Genomic DNA, 18,284 nt, shown 5'->3' with positions numbered 1-18,284 from the left:
ACCATATGATCTAGTAATTCCATTTGTGAGTTTATATCCAAAAGAATAGAAAGCAGGGAAATGACGAGATCTTTGTTCACCCATGTTCACAGCAGCATTATTCACAATAGTCAAAAAAAGGGAGCAATCAAGTGTCCATTAGCAGATGAGTGGATACAAGTTCCTGTTGTGGCTCAGCGGGTTACAAACCTAACTAGCATCCACGAGGATGCATGTTTGATCCCTAGCCTCGCTCAGTGGGTTAAGATTACAGCATTGTCATGAACTGTGGTGTAGGCTGGCAGCTATAGCTCCAGTTCAGCCCCTAGCCTGGAAACCTCCATGTGCCACAGGTGCAGCCCTAAAAAGAAAAAAAAAGCAGGAGTTTCTGTCATGGCTCAGCGGTTAGCAAACCCGACTAGAGGCCAGGAGGACGTGGGTTCAATCCCTGGCCTTGCTCAGTGGGTTAAGAATCCTGCATTGCCATGAGCTGTGGTGTAGGTCGAAGACAGAGCTTGGATCCCCAGTTGCTGTGGCTGTGGTGTAAGCCTACAGTTGAAGCTCCAATTCAACCCCAGCCTGGGAGCCTCCATATGCCTAGGGTGGGGCTCTAAAAAGGCCAAAAAAAAAAAAAAAAAGCAGATGAATAGATAAACAAAATATGGTATATATATATATATATATATATATATATATATATATATACACAATGGAATATTATTCAACACGGATGATACTAGAAGACATTAGCTAAGTGAAAGAAGTTGCAAAAGAACAAGTACTGTGTGAGTCTATGAATATGAGCTATTCAGGGTAGTCAAATTTACAGAGACACAAAGTAGAATGGTGATTGCCAGGGGCTGAGGGAGAGGGGAATAGGGTCATATTTAACAGGTAAAGAGTTTCACTTTGGGATGGTGAACCTTCTGCGGGTAAATGGTAGTGATGGCTGGACAGCAATGTGGATGTACACTTAGAAAAGGGTAAAATGGTGAATTTTATATTATGTATATTTTACCACAATTTTTAAAAATAAGTAATTAAAACAAACAAAAAAACATGCAAGAATTGCCAGGAAAATACTGAAAGCGAAAAGCTGCAAAGGGGGACTGACCCTACAAGACATTACAACACACTGTAAAACATCTAAAATTAAAACTGTAGTAAAAGTACATAAATAGACAAACAGAACAGTGGAATAGCACAGAAACTGCAGGATTCCTCAAGTACGTTTGGAAATTAGCACACAATAAAGGTGGCATCTCAAATCACCAGGTCAAAGATGGAGGTTTCAATAAACGCTGAAAAATCATTTAATAAATGCTAGTTAGTCATTTGGAAAAAGATAAAATTGGATCTGGGGTTGTCGTTGCAGTGGCTTGAGTCACTGCTGTGGTGCAGGTTGGATCCTTGGCCCAGGAATTTCCACATGCCACAGGTGTGGCCAAAAAAAAAAAAAAAAAAAGGGCAAAATGCAAAAGAATGTCTATAGTGTGATATTCCTCATGTAAGAAGGTGGATAGGAAAATATACATGAAAATATCATTGGTACAAAGAGAAATAAAGAAAGGATAAACCAGAAACGAATGATACTGGTTACATATGGGCATATGGTGGGAACAAGGGGGAAAACATAGGAGTTGTGGATAGGATAGAATGAATGGGGGTGAAAAGTGACAAATCTCCGAGTGTGCCATTTTGAGTAATATACATTAGTGAGTATATTTTATATATGTGTTTATATATGTACCACATAGAGAAAGAAACACATATACATGTATATATACTCTCTATATATTAATATATAATGTATGCATATTATAAATATGTTATAATATAAAATACATATATGTATATTATACATATATTTTCTGTATATTCTTATATAAATTTATAAAACAAATAGCTCATTAAATGAGTATGTCCCACTACACTGGGTGGGAAGAACTAAATCAAGTGACTTTTTTTTTTAGGGCCTCACCCACAGCATATGCAAGTACCCAAATTAGGGGTCAAATAGGAGCTGTAACCACAGGCCTATACCACAGTCACAGCAACGCCAGATCTGAGCCATGTCTGCAACCTACACCACAGCTCATGGCAACATCAGATCCTTAACCTACTGAGTGATGCCAGGGATCAAACCCACATCCTCATGGATCCTGGTAGGGTTTGTTACCACTGAGCCACAACGGCAACTTCCCAAGAAGTTTTTGAACATAGTATTTGGACTATTTGCCCCCAGGATAAGGAGAAAAAGAAAACTAAAGAATTAAGTCTATTTAGTACAGTTTTTCCTCTATATGCCATGGGGTGGCCAAAAAAAAAAAAAAACAAAAAAGGACACAGGAATCACCCTAAAAAGGCTCCCACTGGCCAAATCTTTGGACAATTTGAGCATCAGAATTAAAAGATAGTAACAGGTTATAACCTTTGAAAAAAATTAAGAATCCATGAATTGGAGTTCCCATTATATCTCAGCGGTAACAAACCTAACTAGTATCCATGAGGAGGATGTGGGCTTGATCCCTGACCTCACTCAGTGGGTTAAGGATCTGGTATTGCTGTGAGCTGTGGTATAGGTCGCAGATGTGGCTGGGATCCTGAGTTGCTGTGGCTGTGGTGTAGGCCTGCAGATACAGCTCTGATTCAACCCCTAGCCTGAAACTTCCATATACTGCTGCTACCACAGCCTTAAAAAAAAAAAAAAAACAGAGAGATCTGGGGATGAACTGGAAATTGTTTAGGGCCCAAGAAGTCCCAAGTGAATGCCAAGACAACCCCAAACAGATGAGCATGGAGGGAGCATACCCTTCCATGGGCAGCATTACTTCCCCACTGGACAGCCCCCTGGAGGAGGCACCACCTGGGCATGGGGAAGGGTCTGGGTGGCACTCACGATGGCCCTTTGCGCATCCGAGGTGTGCTCATGGCCCACTGCTTGATCTTGCTCAGGCTCTGCTCACTGATGAGCCGTTGGCCCTCGGAGGGCATGCAGTCCACGTAGAGGTTGTATAGCAGCAGTGCCTCCGTGTTCTTGCGCAGGGCATTGGCCTGGACCACACGTTGCGTGAACACACGTGGGTCCTCAGCACAAAAGAGAAGCTGGATCCTTGGCACCCAGTACTGGCAGATCAGGAGAGGTGGCCTTCCTGGGGTCGGGTGGGAGGGATAAAGGTCATGCAGTGAGGCAAAAGCACTTAATTCCAACCTGGCTCTGCCACTGATGCATGATAGCCCTGAGCAAGTAAACCCATCACGTCTGTGAAATGGGTGTGACAACACTCCCTGACCTGCCCATGTCACAGGTTGTCATGAATGGATGTAAAAGTCCTCTATAAACTCTAAAAAGCCGTGCAGAGAGGAGTTATACTGAGGTGACTATACAAGTGCCCATTCCTGAATGCCACACCCAGGGCAGACATCACTAAATGATGGGCCTTAGGGTCCTTCTCAACATGACACTAAAAGCAGCACTATCAGCTGCTCAGAGGTAGCCTATCATATAATGCCCAATTGCCCTTCCTGGGGTCTCTTGAGTGACGGGTCTTCTGGTTCTCACTGGTTGAGGGACAGACGGCTATAGGACAAACATGGCAAGGGGAATTCACCTGAGCTGGCTCTGCCCTGAGCAGAAGTTGGCCTCAGTCACAGGCCAGGCCAGGGCCTGAGTTGGGGGTTCTGCCTAAAACCAGGGCAGAGAGCTCATACCTTCAGCTGTGATTCCTCCATTCAGGATAGGCTTCCCCATCTCATCTCGCACCAAACCACCCTCATCTGTTTTGTGCACCAGGTACAGCTTCTTCTCCTTGTCGTAGTCCAGGACACCGACATTGCACCATGTGTATATCAGCTTCTGACTCTTGGGATCCTCTGAAACAGGAGGGGAGCCCACCAGTGCTCCCTGCCATGGGGCAGTAACAGGCCCCTCTGCATGTAGACAGTGGGTGCTAGGAAAGGTCTCAATGGCCACTAGTCTGGCCTCTCTCCCACCAGGCTGACCCCTGGCCCTGGCTCCAGCAGAGCTAGGGGCCTGCTTCCTCTCGGCTGACCTGGTCTCTGCAGAACCCCTGACAGCAGGAGGAACCAGAAGGACCAGGCCTGCCTGCACTGATGCTCTGCATGACACCATCAAGGCAGTGGAAGACACAGGCCAACAGGGCCGGGACAGGAGTTAGGAAAGCCCCAAGCAAAGAGAGTCCTGTTGAGGACCTAGGTGTAAAACTCATCATGTCTGAGCTGGACCCCTTCAAGGTGACCAAGGCTGAGAGAAGCCCTTAGGCTAAATGAGGCAGATGAGCTCCCAGGCCCTTCACCTCAGGGCAGGACAGGGTAGAAAACTGCTTCCCTGCCAAGGCCTCAAAGTGGGCCTCAGGGCTTCTTTGGTCAGGATGGGCCTCCCACCCACTCTCTGGGCTAAAGCCTTTGACTATTTCTCCAACTCACCTCATGCCATTGCCCCCTCACTCATTCCTCTCCAGCCACAGGGGATGTCTGGCTATCCCTATGATGTTAGAGCTTGCTCCTGCCTCAAGGCCTTAGCTTTGGCTGTGCTCTCTGCCTGGAAGAGTCTTCTCCCAGGTCACCTGGATGCTGGCTTGTTCCCTGCTCAAGTGACTTCTCCTTGGAGAAGCATCTCTGCCTAAGACAGCACCTTTGCCCCAGGCACTCTCTGACCTGTTACCCTGTTTGTGTCTCTCACAGAGCCTAAAGTCGTATTACTCCTCACCTAGAATTCTGAGTAAATGCTCCCATGACGGATGCCAGATAAATGAGCAAAGGCAGTTGCTATGGTATATAGCTCACTGGCTTTGGTTCTGTTTTGCTCTTCCCTTTTCCTAATTGTTTCCTCTTTTGAAACTGTTCACCTTGTCTTGACTCAACTTAGAGGAAAAGATGGCACAAGAAGTCCCCAGCAGAAAACAGAAGTCTCTGGCAGAAATGCTCCCAGCCAGTCCCTCCTCCCACTGATGCTAAGGCCCAGGGCTGGGAGTATGAAGGGGCGACAGCAGACATACTTCCAGGATGCTGCTATATGGTGCCTTTAAGGTTAATGCAGCCCAAGCCTTCTGGTTTTATTACCAGGAATTAGAGACCTGGGAACAATTGAGTTAAATTATTTTTGTAATTAAGTCCGAAGTAAAGGAAACATTCTGGGTTTCTTGTCTAGTTCAGAGAAATTGATTCCAGCATTAACATGTTTTTAAATCGAAACATAAACTTACATCTTGCACAATGGACTCACTGAGAGCCCCCTGGTGGCTGCGCAGTCTGAAGACCAGCAAGGCTCTCACAGTCCTATCTCCCACCTGGATGCTGGCCCACTGGGCCCACTCCCCACTCCACGGCGGCATAGCCATGCAAATGCAGGAAGTAGAGTGGCCCTCAGCCCTGCACAGGAGGACAGCCACCTCCAACCCCCTGACCCCGACCTTCCCAGGATGCCTACACAGAGACTAGGCACGCAGACCTGTGTGGCAGCCGTGGAAGGTCAGCCTGGCACTGCTCCCAACAGCAGCAAACTGGAGAGAGCTTCCATGACCCCCAGGGCAAAGCCGGAGGCAAAGGAGAGGCAGACACAGACATGGGTAAGATGTGGCAAATCTGTGTGACATCAGTGAGAGGCTATTCATGTGGGTATGCTAGCGGTTGTGAATGGGTAACAGTAGGCGTATGTGTGGTGAAAATGTGCAACTGTATTTGTGTGTGAGGGATGGTGGGTGAGTGTGGCAGAGTGCTTGTGAATGTGTGAGTTTGCAGGCAAGTATGTGTGAGTGTGTGTGATAGCATATGTGTTGTTCATGCAGCAGTGAAAGCCATTTACAGCTGGAGCAGTGGGGATTTCAGGGTGATGGGATGGAAGGGCTTGAATTGGATTCCTCATACACATTTGAATATGTCTAATAAGTTGGCATATTTTTATTACCAATAAATCAAAGACTTTTTTTTAATATTAGACACCATCCAGCTAACCATCCATGAGGGTCCCTTCCCCAGCCTAACCATCCATGTCATCCCTGGTCCCTGCACTTCCTTCTATGTAGCCAGCCTGTTGGCCTGTTTCCCAGCTGGGATGCCTTCAAAAGGTGAGGCCCACCTCCCATGGCTGAGGCCCCAGGGCAGCCTAGGAGTCTATGGCTGGGCTGCTGCCAAGACAGGATGGTACAGACCAAGATCCTGTTCCCTCATTCTCACTAGCCCTGCTCACCATGCCCCAGGAAGTCATCAGTGGGCAGGAGGGCTTTTCCGGGGACGGGTTTCCTGTTCTGAGACCCTGGCTCCAAACCCATGTTGATCCACTCGCTGGGGGTCCGGCAATCAAACTCCTCATTGTCAAATACCTGGAAGAAAGCAGCAGATGCCAGGAGGAGGCAGCCCACCCCAGGTGGGCCTGAGTGGACTGGACATGCCAGAGGGTAGGGGGCCTGAATAGGCTCTTCCCAGATACAACAGCTGAAGATTGGGGTCCAGGGGGCTGAGTGCCTCCTCTGCTGCTCACAGGGAGTCTGTGTGTTCTGGCTCTTTGAAACCCTGTCCGCCTAAGGTTCAGGGTGAGGTTCAGGCAGAGGGCCACATGGGGACTCAGAGCAGGTTAGGGGCTCTCTCTCCCACTAGCCAGGATCATCCAGCTCAGGTCCAAGGGAAGAGGTGGTCCTTGCACTTTCCTGAGCCCCGACCCAGACTCGAAAACAATGGAGACCCAGGTTGTCAGGAGGCCATCCTTAGAGTGACATGCATCTGGATTCAACTCTGCCTCCCCACAGGGACCACCAGGCAAGGGCTATTCAGGGCCATGGAAAGGAAGGGCAGGGAGGGAATGCAAAGCAGAGCAGGCTACTCCCTCCTTCTCCTCCCTGTCCTTGGTTTCCCCATTGGTACCCCAAAGGAGCTACGATGGTGCCCTCCTCCACCGTAGGTCTCCCCACCCCAGTGACCCCAGAGCCCACAGTCAGGAAGAAATGCACACTACTCCACAGACTAAATAGGCTGCTTCTTCATGTCGTGGGTGGGGTGGGGACAGAGATCATGTACACAGGCTTCCCAGGCTCCCAGGGAAGAAGTCAAGAATTAGCATACCAAGGGTCCTGGGGCTCCTGCCCCAGCCTAGGATGCTCAAATCCCAAGGAGCAGGGGCAGCACTCTGATTACACAGTCGTCCTGTTTGACAAGTGAGTGCTTATGATTGCCGTGGGATCCCCTTTTGAGTTTGACCCCTCAGCTGGGATCTGCGACCACCAGCCCTCCGTGGAACTTGGACTCACCTTCAGTGGGAGATAGATGGGGAAGAGTGGGTCATGACCCTGCTCGATCGTCTGGGGGTGGTGGGGGTCTGGGTGCCTGGGCATGAGCTTGTTGGAGTTGATGCCCTCACTGGCCAGCAACTGCTCGATATCCAGGCTCAGGTATAGCCGCTTCCTCCTGGCCAAGGGAGACAAGAGGATCTCATGACAGCTCAGCTCATGTGAGGTGGCTTCATGAGGGTCAGCAAGGGCCCACAGAGTTGAGGTGCTAGCAGTGTGGCCCAGGGACCCCTCCAGAGCCTTCTACTCCTCTGGGACTTATCAGGAAATGGTGTCCTGGTGTCCTGCACCCCAATTGCCCTTCTATCCTGCCTGGCAGCTCTACCACATTGCCTTAAACGCCACCTGACCCGATTGCATAGCAAGGAAAGCATTTTGTTTCTATTAAGAAACCAAAGGGCTAGGAGTTTGCTTGTGGCACAGCAGGTTCAGGATCTGGCATCATCACTGTGGCAGATGAGGTCACTGCTGTGGCATGAGCCTGATCCCTGACCTGAGAACTTCCATATGCCGTGAGTGTGGCCAAAAAAAAAAGAGGAGCTCCTGTCATGGCTCGACAGGTTAAGAATCCAACTAGTATACATGAGAATGCAGGTTCAGTCCCTGGCCTTGTTCAGTGGGTTAAAAGATCCGATGTTATCAGAAGCTGCAGTGTAGGTCGCAGATGTGGCTTCAGATCTGGCAGCGGCAGCTCCGATTTGACCCCTAGCCTAGGAACTTCCATAAGCGGCAGGTGTGGCCCTAAAAAGACAAAAAAGAAAAAAAAAAAGAAAAGAAAAGAAAAGAAAAGAAACAAACCAAAAGTCTAGACGATTTCATTTGCTTTTTTTTTTAGGGCCTCACTCATGGTATATGGAGGTTCCCAGGCTAGGGGTCAAATCAGAGCTGTAGCTGCCGACCTACACAAGAGCCACAGCAACGCAAGATCCGAAACTTGTCTGCATCTGCCAACCTACACACAGCTCACAGCAACACCGGATCCTTATCCACCGAGCAAGGCCAGGGATGGAATCTGCAACCTATGGTTCCTAGTCAGATTCGTTTCTGCTGCACCACAATGGGAACTCCTAGAAGATTTTATTTGAATGCTTGCACAAGACCCATCTTAGTAACCTCTGCCATGAGAATGGTCACTAGTTTCCTAATGTCCCTCACTCCCCGAGCTGAGGCGGACACCACCTCCCAGAGGACAGGCCCTCCCACAGCACCCCCAGCCATACCTCTCGATCTCAATCTTGCGAGGGCACTGGCCCGGCAGCACCATGAAGGGCACCTGCACCTTAGGCTCATAGGCCTGCAGCGGGAAGTCAGTCTGGGTGAGCAGCTTGGTGGTGGACCCAAAGCGCTGATGCTCCAGGCACTCTTCAAAGTCCTCTGGAACCTCAAAGGTTCTCACTGCAGGCAGGGGCAGGAGCAGGAGCTGCAGGGTCTCAGACTGGAGCCCAACAACCACTAGACACAGAACTAGGCAGGTACCAGGTGTGCACACTTTAGGGCATGGAAAGCTCAGAGTTAGCCTGTGGCCAGGCAGTGGCAGGAGAAGCCAGGTATAGACCAGGCACCCAAGGGATCTTGAGTTTGGAGAACAATGGCCTCTAGAAGGTCTGTTTTGGTCCTGCTCTTCCTGCCCAGAACCAGCATGCTCAGCCATTCCCCTATGTGCTGCCCACAACCCTGGTGCCAGTGGCCTTTGCTCAAGCCAGATGCTAAATTCAACTACCATCAAGGATGACAGCTGGACAGGAAGGCAAAGTGGTAGCTCCCTGCATGTCTGGGATGGGTTTCTACCAACCCCTACCCCAGAAGCTCTCCCAAGCATCTCAGAGTCTGAATGCTATTCACTCACTGGGATTGTTTTCAGACTCAAGACATTCTGGATACTATAGGAATGGCTGGCATTTCCACCCTGCCCCCATGGGGCCCTCAAGTCACAGAAGGGCCACCCCCTCAAACAGGCCTCCATTCCAGGACGGAGGACAGAGGAGATGTGGGGAAAGACATCCTGATAGGGTGACATTCCAGCTTCTCAGGACTTAGGAAAGTCCCAGGCAAACCAAGACCATAGAAGCAGGAAGGGGGTGCAGGAAAATGCTTTAGGAGATGAGACACATTTCCCAGAGCCTGAGCAGGCTCTAAACAGCTCAGTGACAGCCCCCAACCCCCTTCCCTGAGAGGCCCTAGTGACCCGCTCCATGGGCCTCACATCTCTGGAGTCAAGATGCAGTCCCACCACAGGACAGCCCACTTTAGGGGTACCCACTGGGGCTCTACAGAAGCTTCCAGAGGTTCAGCAGAAGCCATCCACCTTCAGCTAAGCTAGCTCTCTCACTAGAGCTGTCAGGTACTACCAAAAAGGCCTGACCCAGAAGGCAGTTTTCAGATCCCTAATCATCCATCTGCCCTTGAGCCTCTGGGTCCTTAACACATTCCACACTCAGGACTATGAAATTCTGGGCCTGGGCCTGCATTTCAGGAGCCAAGAAGGAGTGAGAGTGAGGACAGCAAAGCAGGGCTCCCAACCCTGCTGGCCCATGAGCCCAGGCCTCTGGTTAGCTTTCTGCCAAGAACCCTGACTGTCATCACCCTGTGGCCCTTTGGGGCTACTTTTCCTCATGCAGGTGGGCCTATACAGCTGCTGACCATCCTTCTCTTCATGCAGGTGGGGCTGTACAGCTGCTGACCATCCCACCCCACCCTCCATAGTAGGGGCACCATTCCCAGCTCCAACACAGCCCTTATCTGTGACTTGTAACCACAGACCTTCTGAGCTATAAATACTTGTGAAACTGTTACCCACAATAGGCTGGCCCCTCACTGCACAAATGCACGTAAATGTGATGTTTCCTGTGCTGCTTTTAGGGATTCACACACCCCCAAGATGCACACAGGCCCCCAAAAGACTAATCTGGACAGTGCCAGCACAGGGCCAGGGCTCTCCCAGGGGTAGAGTGGAAGAGAAGACAGATGGGACCATAGAGCACCTGTGCCCCATGGAAGGGGGCATCCTGTCTGCCAGCCAGCCAGGATGGCCCCATCCAGCTCACTGTCTCTCCTGGAGCCACTCCTCCCTCCCCTCTGCCACTGCAGACTGCCCCAAGCCCTGAAGACTTGCCCAGACCTTCCAAGACTCATCACGGAGCCTGGGAGAAGTTGCCCCTTCCCATCTTCTGCAAAGATCTCTGGGGCACGCAGTTCTAGATGCTGCAGCCTGGGCTGGGTTACAACTCAGATACTGTCCTGCCCTCCAACAAGCGCACATTCCAGGGGAGGCTGAAAACACTCATGTCAATGCCCTACTGTCCCCAGCCAAGCTGAGGGAACTGAGGCCCTGGCCTTCAGCCCCAGAGCACCACAGTGCCCTTGTCACATCCACTCTGCCAAGAGTAACGATCGGGCAGCTATGCTTCACTGAGCACTCACCGTGAGCTGGGCCCTTGCACAGCACCTTGTCTCCTGTTATTCCCATTTTATAGCTGAGGAAACTGAGACCCTCAACTTAGAGAAGACAATCTCCCTAAAGCCAGAGGCCCTGCCTCTAAAGGCTTCCACCCACTCAGCCCTCCTGGGTACTGACCTTTTGGGGTAAACTTGTCAAGGTCAGCCTGCCGCAGGAGGTCCTGGGTCATGCAGGGGCCGCGACACACTTCCTGAAACCAAACCCCAGAGCCCTGAGGGAGCGTAAACATCTCAAGGACAGGAAGGACCTGGAAAGGCCCCCAAGGCCACCGGGAAGCACCACAGGGGCCCAGGGACAGGGAAGGATCAGGGAAGAAGAATTTGTGCAATTCCTCATTCAAAGGCCACAGCAGGTGACCAACTGTGGTCATCTGGATGACTCTGGCCTGACCCCATTCTGGTCATGCACAGCTCCCCTCCTCACTCTGAGAATACCCATGGTGTGCATCCAGGGGCTGAGCCACAAGGCAGGTATGGTAAGGCCAGCAAGTGTCTCTGTGTCTTCTTCCACTGCCAAGGGCACTCTGGTACCCCCAATGTAGTGGGTAAGAGTGGATCCTCACCCTATCTCTCTTGGCCCCTCCCCTGCCTAAAACCTTCCTAAGGCTGTCCAGGACCTTTGTGGCTCTTTGAATGCCCCCCTTCTCCATCCTCCCCCACCCTCCATCTCTCCCCTCATATTTCTACCTTCTTCTTCCACATCAGCCATGACCTCTGTCAGGGGCCTCAAGTGTTTGTACCTTCTGTTCTCCCTACCCAGAACACTCCCTCCAGCCCCAATCTCACACGGCAAACTCACAGCCATCTCGTGGATCTCAGCAGTACACCCCCTTGTCCAAGGACTCCTTCCCCATCCAGAGCTGGTGGGGGGAGGGGATTCCCCACCAAAGCCACTGCCCCATGACAATAGGGATATGCATGTCTCATCCTCACTGTCAGCAGGCTTAGCCCAGGGCCTGTCACACAGCAGGTGCTCAGTAATGAATTGTTGAATGCATGGACAGAGATGGATGGTCAGAAGGATGGGCAGATGGAAAAATGCTAGATTGACAGATGGATGGACAAAGGGATAAGTGAACATGGATGGATGGATGGACACAGTTGGACAGATGAAAGGAAATTCAAATGGAATCCACAAGGAATGGTCAGGCTTGGTAGGGTATGGCTGTCACACTCACCCCAAGTTTATCCAAGCTTCCAGGGCTGAGAATGTCAGAGTAGAACCCACGCTGCTTCATCACGGGGTACTTCTTATCAGTGCCTGTCAAGGGCAACTTCCGGGGCTGCCCCAAGTCTGAGGGTATGGGTGTGGCCAGAGGCAGGGGTAAAGGTGGGGTCTTAGGATCAGGGCTTAGAGGAAGCTTCTCTGACCCAGATTCCGGTCCCAGAAAGATCTTCCCCAGTTTATGCTCTAGGTCTCTCAGATTGCACTCTTGGCCTGCAAGAATACCGCTGCACTCTGGGCCCTGAGGGGTCTTTCCTGGGCTGTAGCCTTCTCTGTTAGGCCGTTCCATGATGCTTCTCAGTGATGTCTGAGCCAGAGGTCCTAGGAGGAGATACTGGTGTCACTGGGCTCTTGCCAGCCTCTGCTCAGTTCCCAGAGCCACCAGGATACAGGGATGCCTAGTCTGCCACCCCACAAGCTCCAGCCCCCCATGTGGATAACAGAGGGAGGAAGTGCTCTCCTAGACAGATACACAGTGCAGGAAGGTTCCTCCCAGGAGACAGCATGGCCTTCCCTGGATGTTGCATGTGAGAAATGAGACCCCAGAGTCAGGCGCTGAATGCTCTACAGACACACCCACCCCAGCGCATCCTCTGTACTCTGTTTCTGAGCCCTCTCCCCCACGTTAGACAGCAAGGCCTGGCTTCTCACAAAAGGAGTAAGGAGAGAGACCCAGAGCTTGCTCACTCAGTAAAGGGCCCTGCTTGGTTTTCCCCAAAATAACTTTCAGCCAGAGGCAGCCTCAGTGCCCTCCCCCCACTCAGTCTTGCCAGACTGCCCTGATTCCCCAGCGCAGGGCCCTGCATCCCCCACCCATGCCCATCTCTCCTACCCACCCCAAGACCTAGGGGACTAAATCGCCTCCCCAGAGGGACCCTGACCTGTTGGCCCACGGATCTCTCTGCCAGCAACAGAAAGATATTCATCCACCCTGCCTCTCTTAGACCAGCTGATGAAACTACACCCCCCTGTCTCCCCAAAGGGAACAGCAGATGCACCACTGGATTGCATGTACATCCCAAGGACAAGGGTTTGCAGGGTCATTATTGCCGGGCAAGCAATCCCTTGCCAAACCACTGCTGTTTTTGACTGCCTCCAAATGCATCACTGGGGGAAACCTTTGGTCGGGGGAGCATTATAAGAAATTGGACAAGGTTATGAGGATGAAGAGGTTTGCATGCAATGCCGGTGCAAAAATTAAAAGGGAGTCAGTCTGGAGTTCCCTTTGTGGCTCAGCAGGTTAAGAAACTGACTAGTATCCATGAGAATGTGAGTTCAATCCCTGGCCTCACTCAGTGGGTTAAGGATCCAGCATTGCCACAAGCTGTGTCATGGGCCACAGATGTGGCTCAGATCCAGTGTTGTTGTGGCTGTTGCATAGGCCAGCAGGTGCAGCTCCAATTCAACCCCAGGAAGCCTGGGAACTTCCATATATCACAGGTGCAGCCTTACAAAAAAAAGGGGGGTGGGGGGAGTCAGTCTAAAATTACCTCAATACCATCTTACTTGACAAAAGGAAATAGAGGCCTGGCCCAAGCAAGGCTCCCTCCCTGCTCTGTCCCATTCTCTCCCCAGCCCCACCTTCCATCCCCACCACACACACTGGGACAAAGCAGCCAGGAGCTGTGGTACAGGCTGCTCTTTTAGCTGAGTGTTCTGTTCTCCATTATCTCCATTTTAGCCATGTGGTGGGACTGGCCAGTTCAGGCTCTGTTGGATCACAGCAGGGAAATCTTGCCTGGTCTGACCTGAAGGGTGGGTAGGCAGCAGGACTGCCTGTGGCAAAGCTACCCAAGCAGTACTGAAGCAGCCTGCATCTTCTGAGTCCATTTCTAAGAAAGGGGTAGTGAGCTGGCAAGAGTGCTTGAAAGTATGAAGCACAGATGGAATCCGACAGGAAGTCCCATGCTCTCAGGCCAAAGGCTGACCAGCTTCCAGCCAGTCAAGCACATTCCACCAGAACTCTGCTCCCTGAATCTACTCCCTAGTGGCCATCTGCCTCCCAGGGCAGGTGCTGAAAATGATGCTGAACCTGGCCCACCTGTCTGACAGTCACTTCCCAGAGCACCCTAAAAGACAAAGGACCAACTGGGGCTCAGCCCCATTGTGGCAGCCATCCCACAGATGTCTGCTTCATCTTTAAAGAAAATCACCAAACAGAAAGAACAGGTCTTGGAGAGACCAGCCCCCAGCCCCACAAGAAGCCATTCCATTCCCTGGTCTCCAGGGCTCTCAGATGGGCTTGAATATGCTTGGCTATTTCCTGGTGTGTTATAAGACCGGCAGAGATTACAGATGGAGAAGCATCCAGGAAACTGCAGTGTTGCTGGGGGCAAAAGGCACTGGGCTAGATGGACACAGATGACCAGGAGTATATGATCCTCAAAACTGGTACTACTAGAATCACCAATCCACAACCAAGGAAACTAAAGTCCAGGAGTCAAGAAACTCAGAAAAGACACACAGCCAAGAACTGGCAGAACCAGAATGGAAACTAAGGTCTCCACCTCTGGCTGACCCAAAGGTCTATGTCCTTAGCACCACAACAGTAATTCTCAACAGTGGGCCAAGGAGCCCTGAGGTTCTGCAAGGTGAGTGTCCACCCCTGATTCAATGAAGACCCTGAACCTTTACCTATTTCACATATTAGGGTTCTGTGTAAGGTCTCATTTGACAAATGGATCTGTGGCTTAAGAAATCTTGGAAGTCTCTGCCCTTGTTGGGGCTATGTGGCAAACAATACTTGGTGACAATAACCCCCACAGGCTTGGGGTTCTCTCCACCTTTTTGGAGCAATCACCTGATGTGACCTCCTCTATGTTCCCACAGCTGTCTGAGCGTGTTCTCACGCTCCCTCCAGTGAGCACATATTATATGTGCACATCAGGCACAACTGGGCGCAAAGGCTGCAGATGCAACCATTTTCAAGTGACAATGATCTCTGGAATCTCAATACTTAGCAGGGGACTGGCATGGGTTTGGCAATGGTACATGCCTAGAAAACATTTGGCAAATGACTGTGCGAGTGAATGAATGAGGTAAGCAAAAAAAAGGAAGTTGATCTCCGTAACCCCTGTGAGACAGGTGCAGCAGTACCCTGCCCATTTACAGATGGGGAAGAGAGAGAAGGATCAAGATGGCGGAGCAGATGGGGACTTCGAGGCTGAGGAGGATTAGAATCATGGCTCTCCCTGCTTGGTCCTCCCACAGGCAGGGGAGAAAGCTACATTCTCAGCATAGGGGTGTGGCAAAACAAAGAAACAAACAAACAAAAAAACAGGACTTATCTGCAAAGTTGGTTTTTTTTTTTCTTTTTTGTCTTTTTGCCATTTATTGGGCTGCTCCCGTGGCATATGGAGGTTCCCAGGTTAGGGAATCAGAGCACGCCAGAGCCACAGCAACGCAGGATCCTTAACCTGCTGAGCAAGGCCAGGGATCAAACCCGCAACCGCATGGTTCCTATCAGATTTCATTAACCACCGAGCCACGACGGGAACTCCCTGCAAAATTATTTAAAAGTGCACTCCACTCCCTTCCCACCTGTCAAGGTGGAGAAAGGGCACAAAGGTTAGTGGACAGGGATATGGACCCTGGGCCAGGAGGGCGTCCTCTTTCCCGTGCACTCGCTCTCTGAGCCTTAACAAGGTCCACCTGAAGGCGTTCGCCCCACCATCCCTTGGGCTCACCGACTTACTGACTTACCCCTACCGACCTACCGGCTCCACCACAAGATGTGGATCTGGAGGCCCGTCTCTAGGGTGAGACGCTGGGCCGGTTGCTAAGGGGCGGGACCATCTGGCAAGGCTAGAGGCAACTTCCGGCAGTGAACCTCTACAGTCCCTCGCCGGTCTCCCCTACACAAGCCCGGACTTGGTTCCTCCCGCCCGACTCAAGGCTTCCAGTACCAGGGTTGGGCCGCTTCCTGGGCGGGTTGTGGGCGGGTTGCGGGTGGGCGGGGATAGTGTCAACTCTTTAGGCTCTCAAATCGGAGCTCCATTACCCACCTCCCCTCCCACACTATACTAGGGACTGAGACAAAACAGCCCAGTGCTGTTTTCAAAGTGCGGCAATTTTTATTGAATCCTAGTTAAAAGAAAAAAAGAAAAAAAAAAAGATAAAATGATGTCGATAATATGAGAATAATTGGGGAAAGTTTGTCTTTAAGTCCCAGCTACCAGACCGATGGTCGGGTCACTGTAGAGTCACTTCTGTGATCCAGGAGACACACACACATCTGCAGCTCCTCCTCAGCCCTCCTCCGGATGGGCAGTGGATGGCGTGCGTGCCCATCTGCTCTAAAATCTGGCATGGGATCAGGCTTGGATCCTCCTTCCTGTCCTGGATGCTGAATTCTTGTTAATTTTCTCAGATGTGATAATGATATTATGGTTATATAGGAGACTGTCTTTGTCTTAGCTGATGTGAGCTAAAGAACTTAAGGGCAAAAGATAAGATGTCTTCCTATCACATAATTTGGCAAAATTTATGTATAACTATATAGAGAGAAGAAATAAAGCCAAAGTAGCCTGATAGCAACAATTGGAAAATCTAAAAGTTTACAGATGCCCACTGTATTTACTAGTCTTTCCATTTTTTCTATAAGAAAAAGAGGTGGGTTACAAACCAAAAGAAAATGTAAAAAATGTAAAAACCATCCCTCACCCTGAGAACCCCTTCTGAGAACTGGCCCCATTTCCTAGAAGGGAAAAACTAAGGATTAGTAAGACTGGCTTGTACTGTGGGGGCTGGGGGGCATGGTAGGACCTGATGATCATTATGTAAATGCCCAATTTTTTTTTTTCTTTTTAGGGATGCACCTGAGGCATACAGAGGTTCCCAGGCTAGGGGTCAAATTGGAGCTGTAGCTGCTGGCCTACACCACAGTTCACGGCAACACCGGCTCCTTAACCCACTGAGCAAAGCCAGGGATTGAAATTGCATCCTTGGGGATACTAGTCAGATTCATAACCTGTTGAGCTACAATGGGAACTCTGTAACTCCTGGATCTCAAGGGCCCAGCCTCAAATGCCATCTTTTCCAGTGGTTAGGCATGGGTTCAGGCTCTGGTCTTCCTGCCCTGCCCCAAAGGCCACCAAGTCTACCAGTTCCCTGGGAGAGGAACAAGGAGCTGAGCCATGGACCCCACACTGGGCTCCTGCCCCTCCTGTGGTGGGAGGACAGTCTTTTGCCCCATATGTGCCGGAAAGGAGCTCAGCCTCGCTCTCGTTGAAATAGGGAGAGACTGGGTTCCTGAAAGAGTTTAAGGGTGGGTGAGTGAGGCTCTCTATCCATCTCTGGTGGGCTGGAAGCTCAGGGCTTGCACAGACAGGCTGCTAAGTGTGCCCTCGCCCAGGCCCATGCCTTTGGGCAAGGGGCCTGAGGGGCATGGCAGGCCTGGGCCCCCTCCCCTGTGCTTCTTGCTGGCAGTACTGAGGCTGCAAGGAGGGCTTCTCTAGCTGCAGACATGAATGCCCTTTGTAAATGGGTGGCAGAATAGTCCCTTCATATAGCCAGCCAGCCAGCTGGAACGAAAGATGACAGGCATCCAGACCAGGTAGCTGGAGCTCCCCACTCTCCTCCTTCCCCCAACCCTGCCAGCCTCTTGGGCCCCAGGAATTCCCTGTGGTTTGTTAGTCCAGTAGCTCTGAGCTGCTGCCATGAGAAAGCAGTCACAGGCATGGAGGGTATGAGAGGGAGGGCTGGGCCAGCACCGAGGCTCACCTTCCCCCCAGGCCTCCACGGACCCTCCCCTCTCTGCCATTGGCCAGCTGGCCTCAGCAGCTCTGACCAGTATTTTCTCTGATGAATAAAAATGGAGACAAATTAACTCTCCTTTCATCCACATGGTCAGTTTGAAAGACAAGACCCTGAAAGCCCAGAGCCGGGAGGAGGAGGAGTGGAAAGGAGTTCCTGGGGGACTGGAGGATTGAGGACCAGTCAGCCATGAATGCTCAGCCCTCATCCCAGCCCCCAGTCCAAATCCACTCCCCCATGAATTCATACGGAGCTTCCCAGATGGAATCTCCTCCTTTTGTTTTTTGTTGTTGTTATTGTTGTTGTTGTTGTTTGCCACTTCTCTTCTCATGTTGGGATACACCTCCTCAAGAAGCCCTCCCTGATTGCCTCAGCCCACAGAATACACTCACAGCCTCCTCAGGGGACTAGAGCCAGTACCACCTCGTAGGCAACCATGTAATGGCCACTATTATATCCCCCAACCAAAAGGTGAGCTTGAGTGGTGGGGACCAGGGTGCTACTTTTCCCAGCAATTCTGCCAGCTCCATCTATCCTGGAAGGACACAAGGAAATGACTAGGAGACAGA

At 51.0% G+C, this 18,284-nt stretch overlaps 1 protein-coding gene across 1 annotated transcript in view; it reads right to left on the bottom strand.

Annotated features, from left to right (window-relative positions):
- Positions 1-18,284, bottom strand: part of DNAH1 (dynein axonemal heavy chain 1) — a 90,100-nt gene that overhangs the window by 65,294 nt on the left and 6,522 nt on the right. Inside the window, exons 2-8 of the mRNA XM_021068887.2 lie at positions 11,915-12,282; positions 10,855-10,927; positions 8,501-8,675; positions 7,242-7,398; positions 6,188-6,320; positions 3,691-3,852; positions 2,879-3,131 (exon numbers count right to left, since the gene is read on the bottom strand). Of these exons, the coding sequence (XP_020924546.2) occupies positions 2,879-3,131; positions 3,691-3,852; positions 6,188-6,320; positions 7,242-7,398; positions 8,501-8,675; positions 10,855-10,927; positions 11,915-12,282 (1,321 nt within the window). The remainder of the gene's footprint in view (positions 1-2,878; positions 3,132-3,690; positions 3,853-6,187; positions 6,321-7,241; positions 7,399-8,500; positions 8,676-10,854; positions 10,928-11,914; positions 12,283-18,284) is intronic.

The sequence above is a fragment of the Sus scrofa genome, chromosome 13, assembly GCF_054392235.1.
Source record: "Sus scrofa isolate SSC_HxYL_T2T_F1_AM1 chromosome 13, Sscrofa_HxYL_maternal_Yorkshire_Landrace_v2.0, whole genome shotgun sequence".
NCBI lineage: Eukaryota > Metazoa > Chordata > Mammalia > Artiodactyla > Suidae > Sus > Sus scrofa.
Note: the sequence above shows the minus strand (reverse complement) of the source record. Positions and strands in the feature narration are given on the sequence as shown.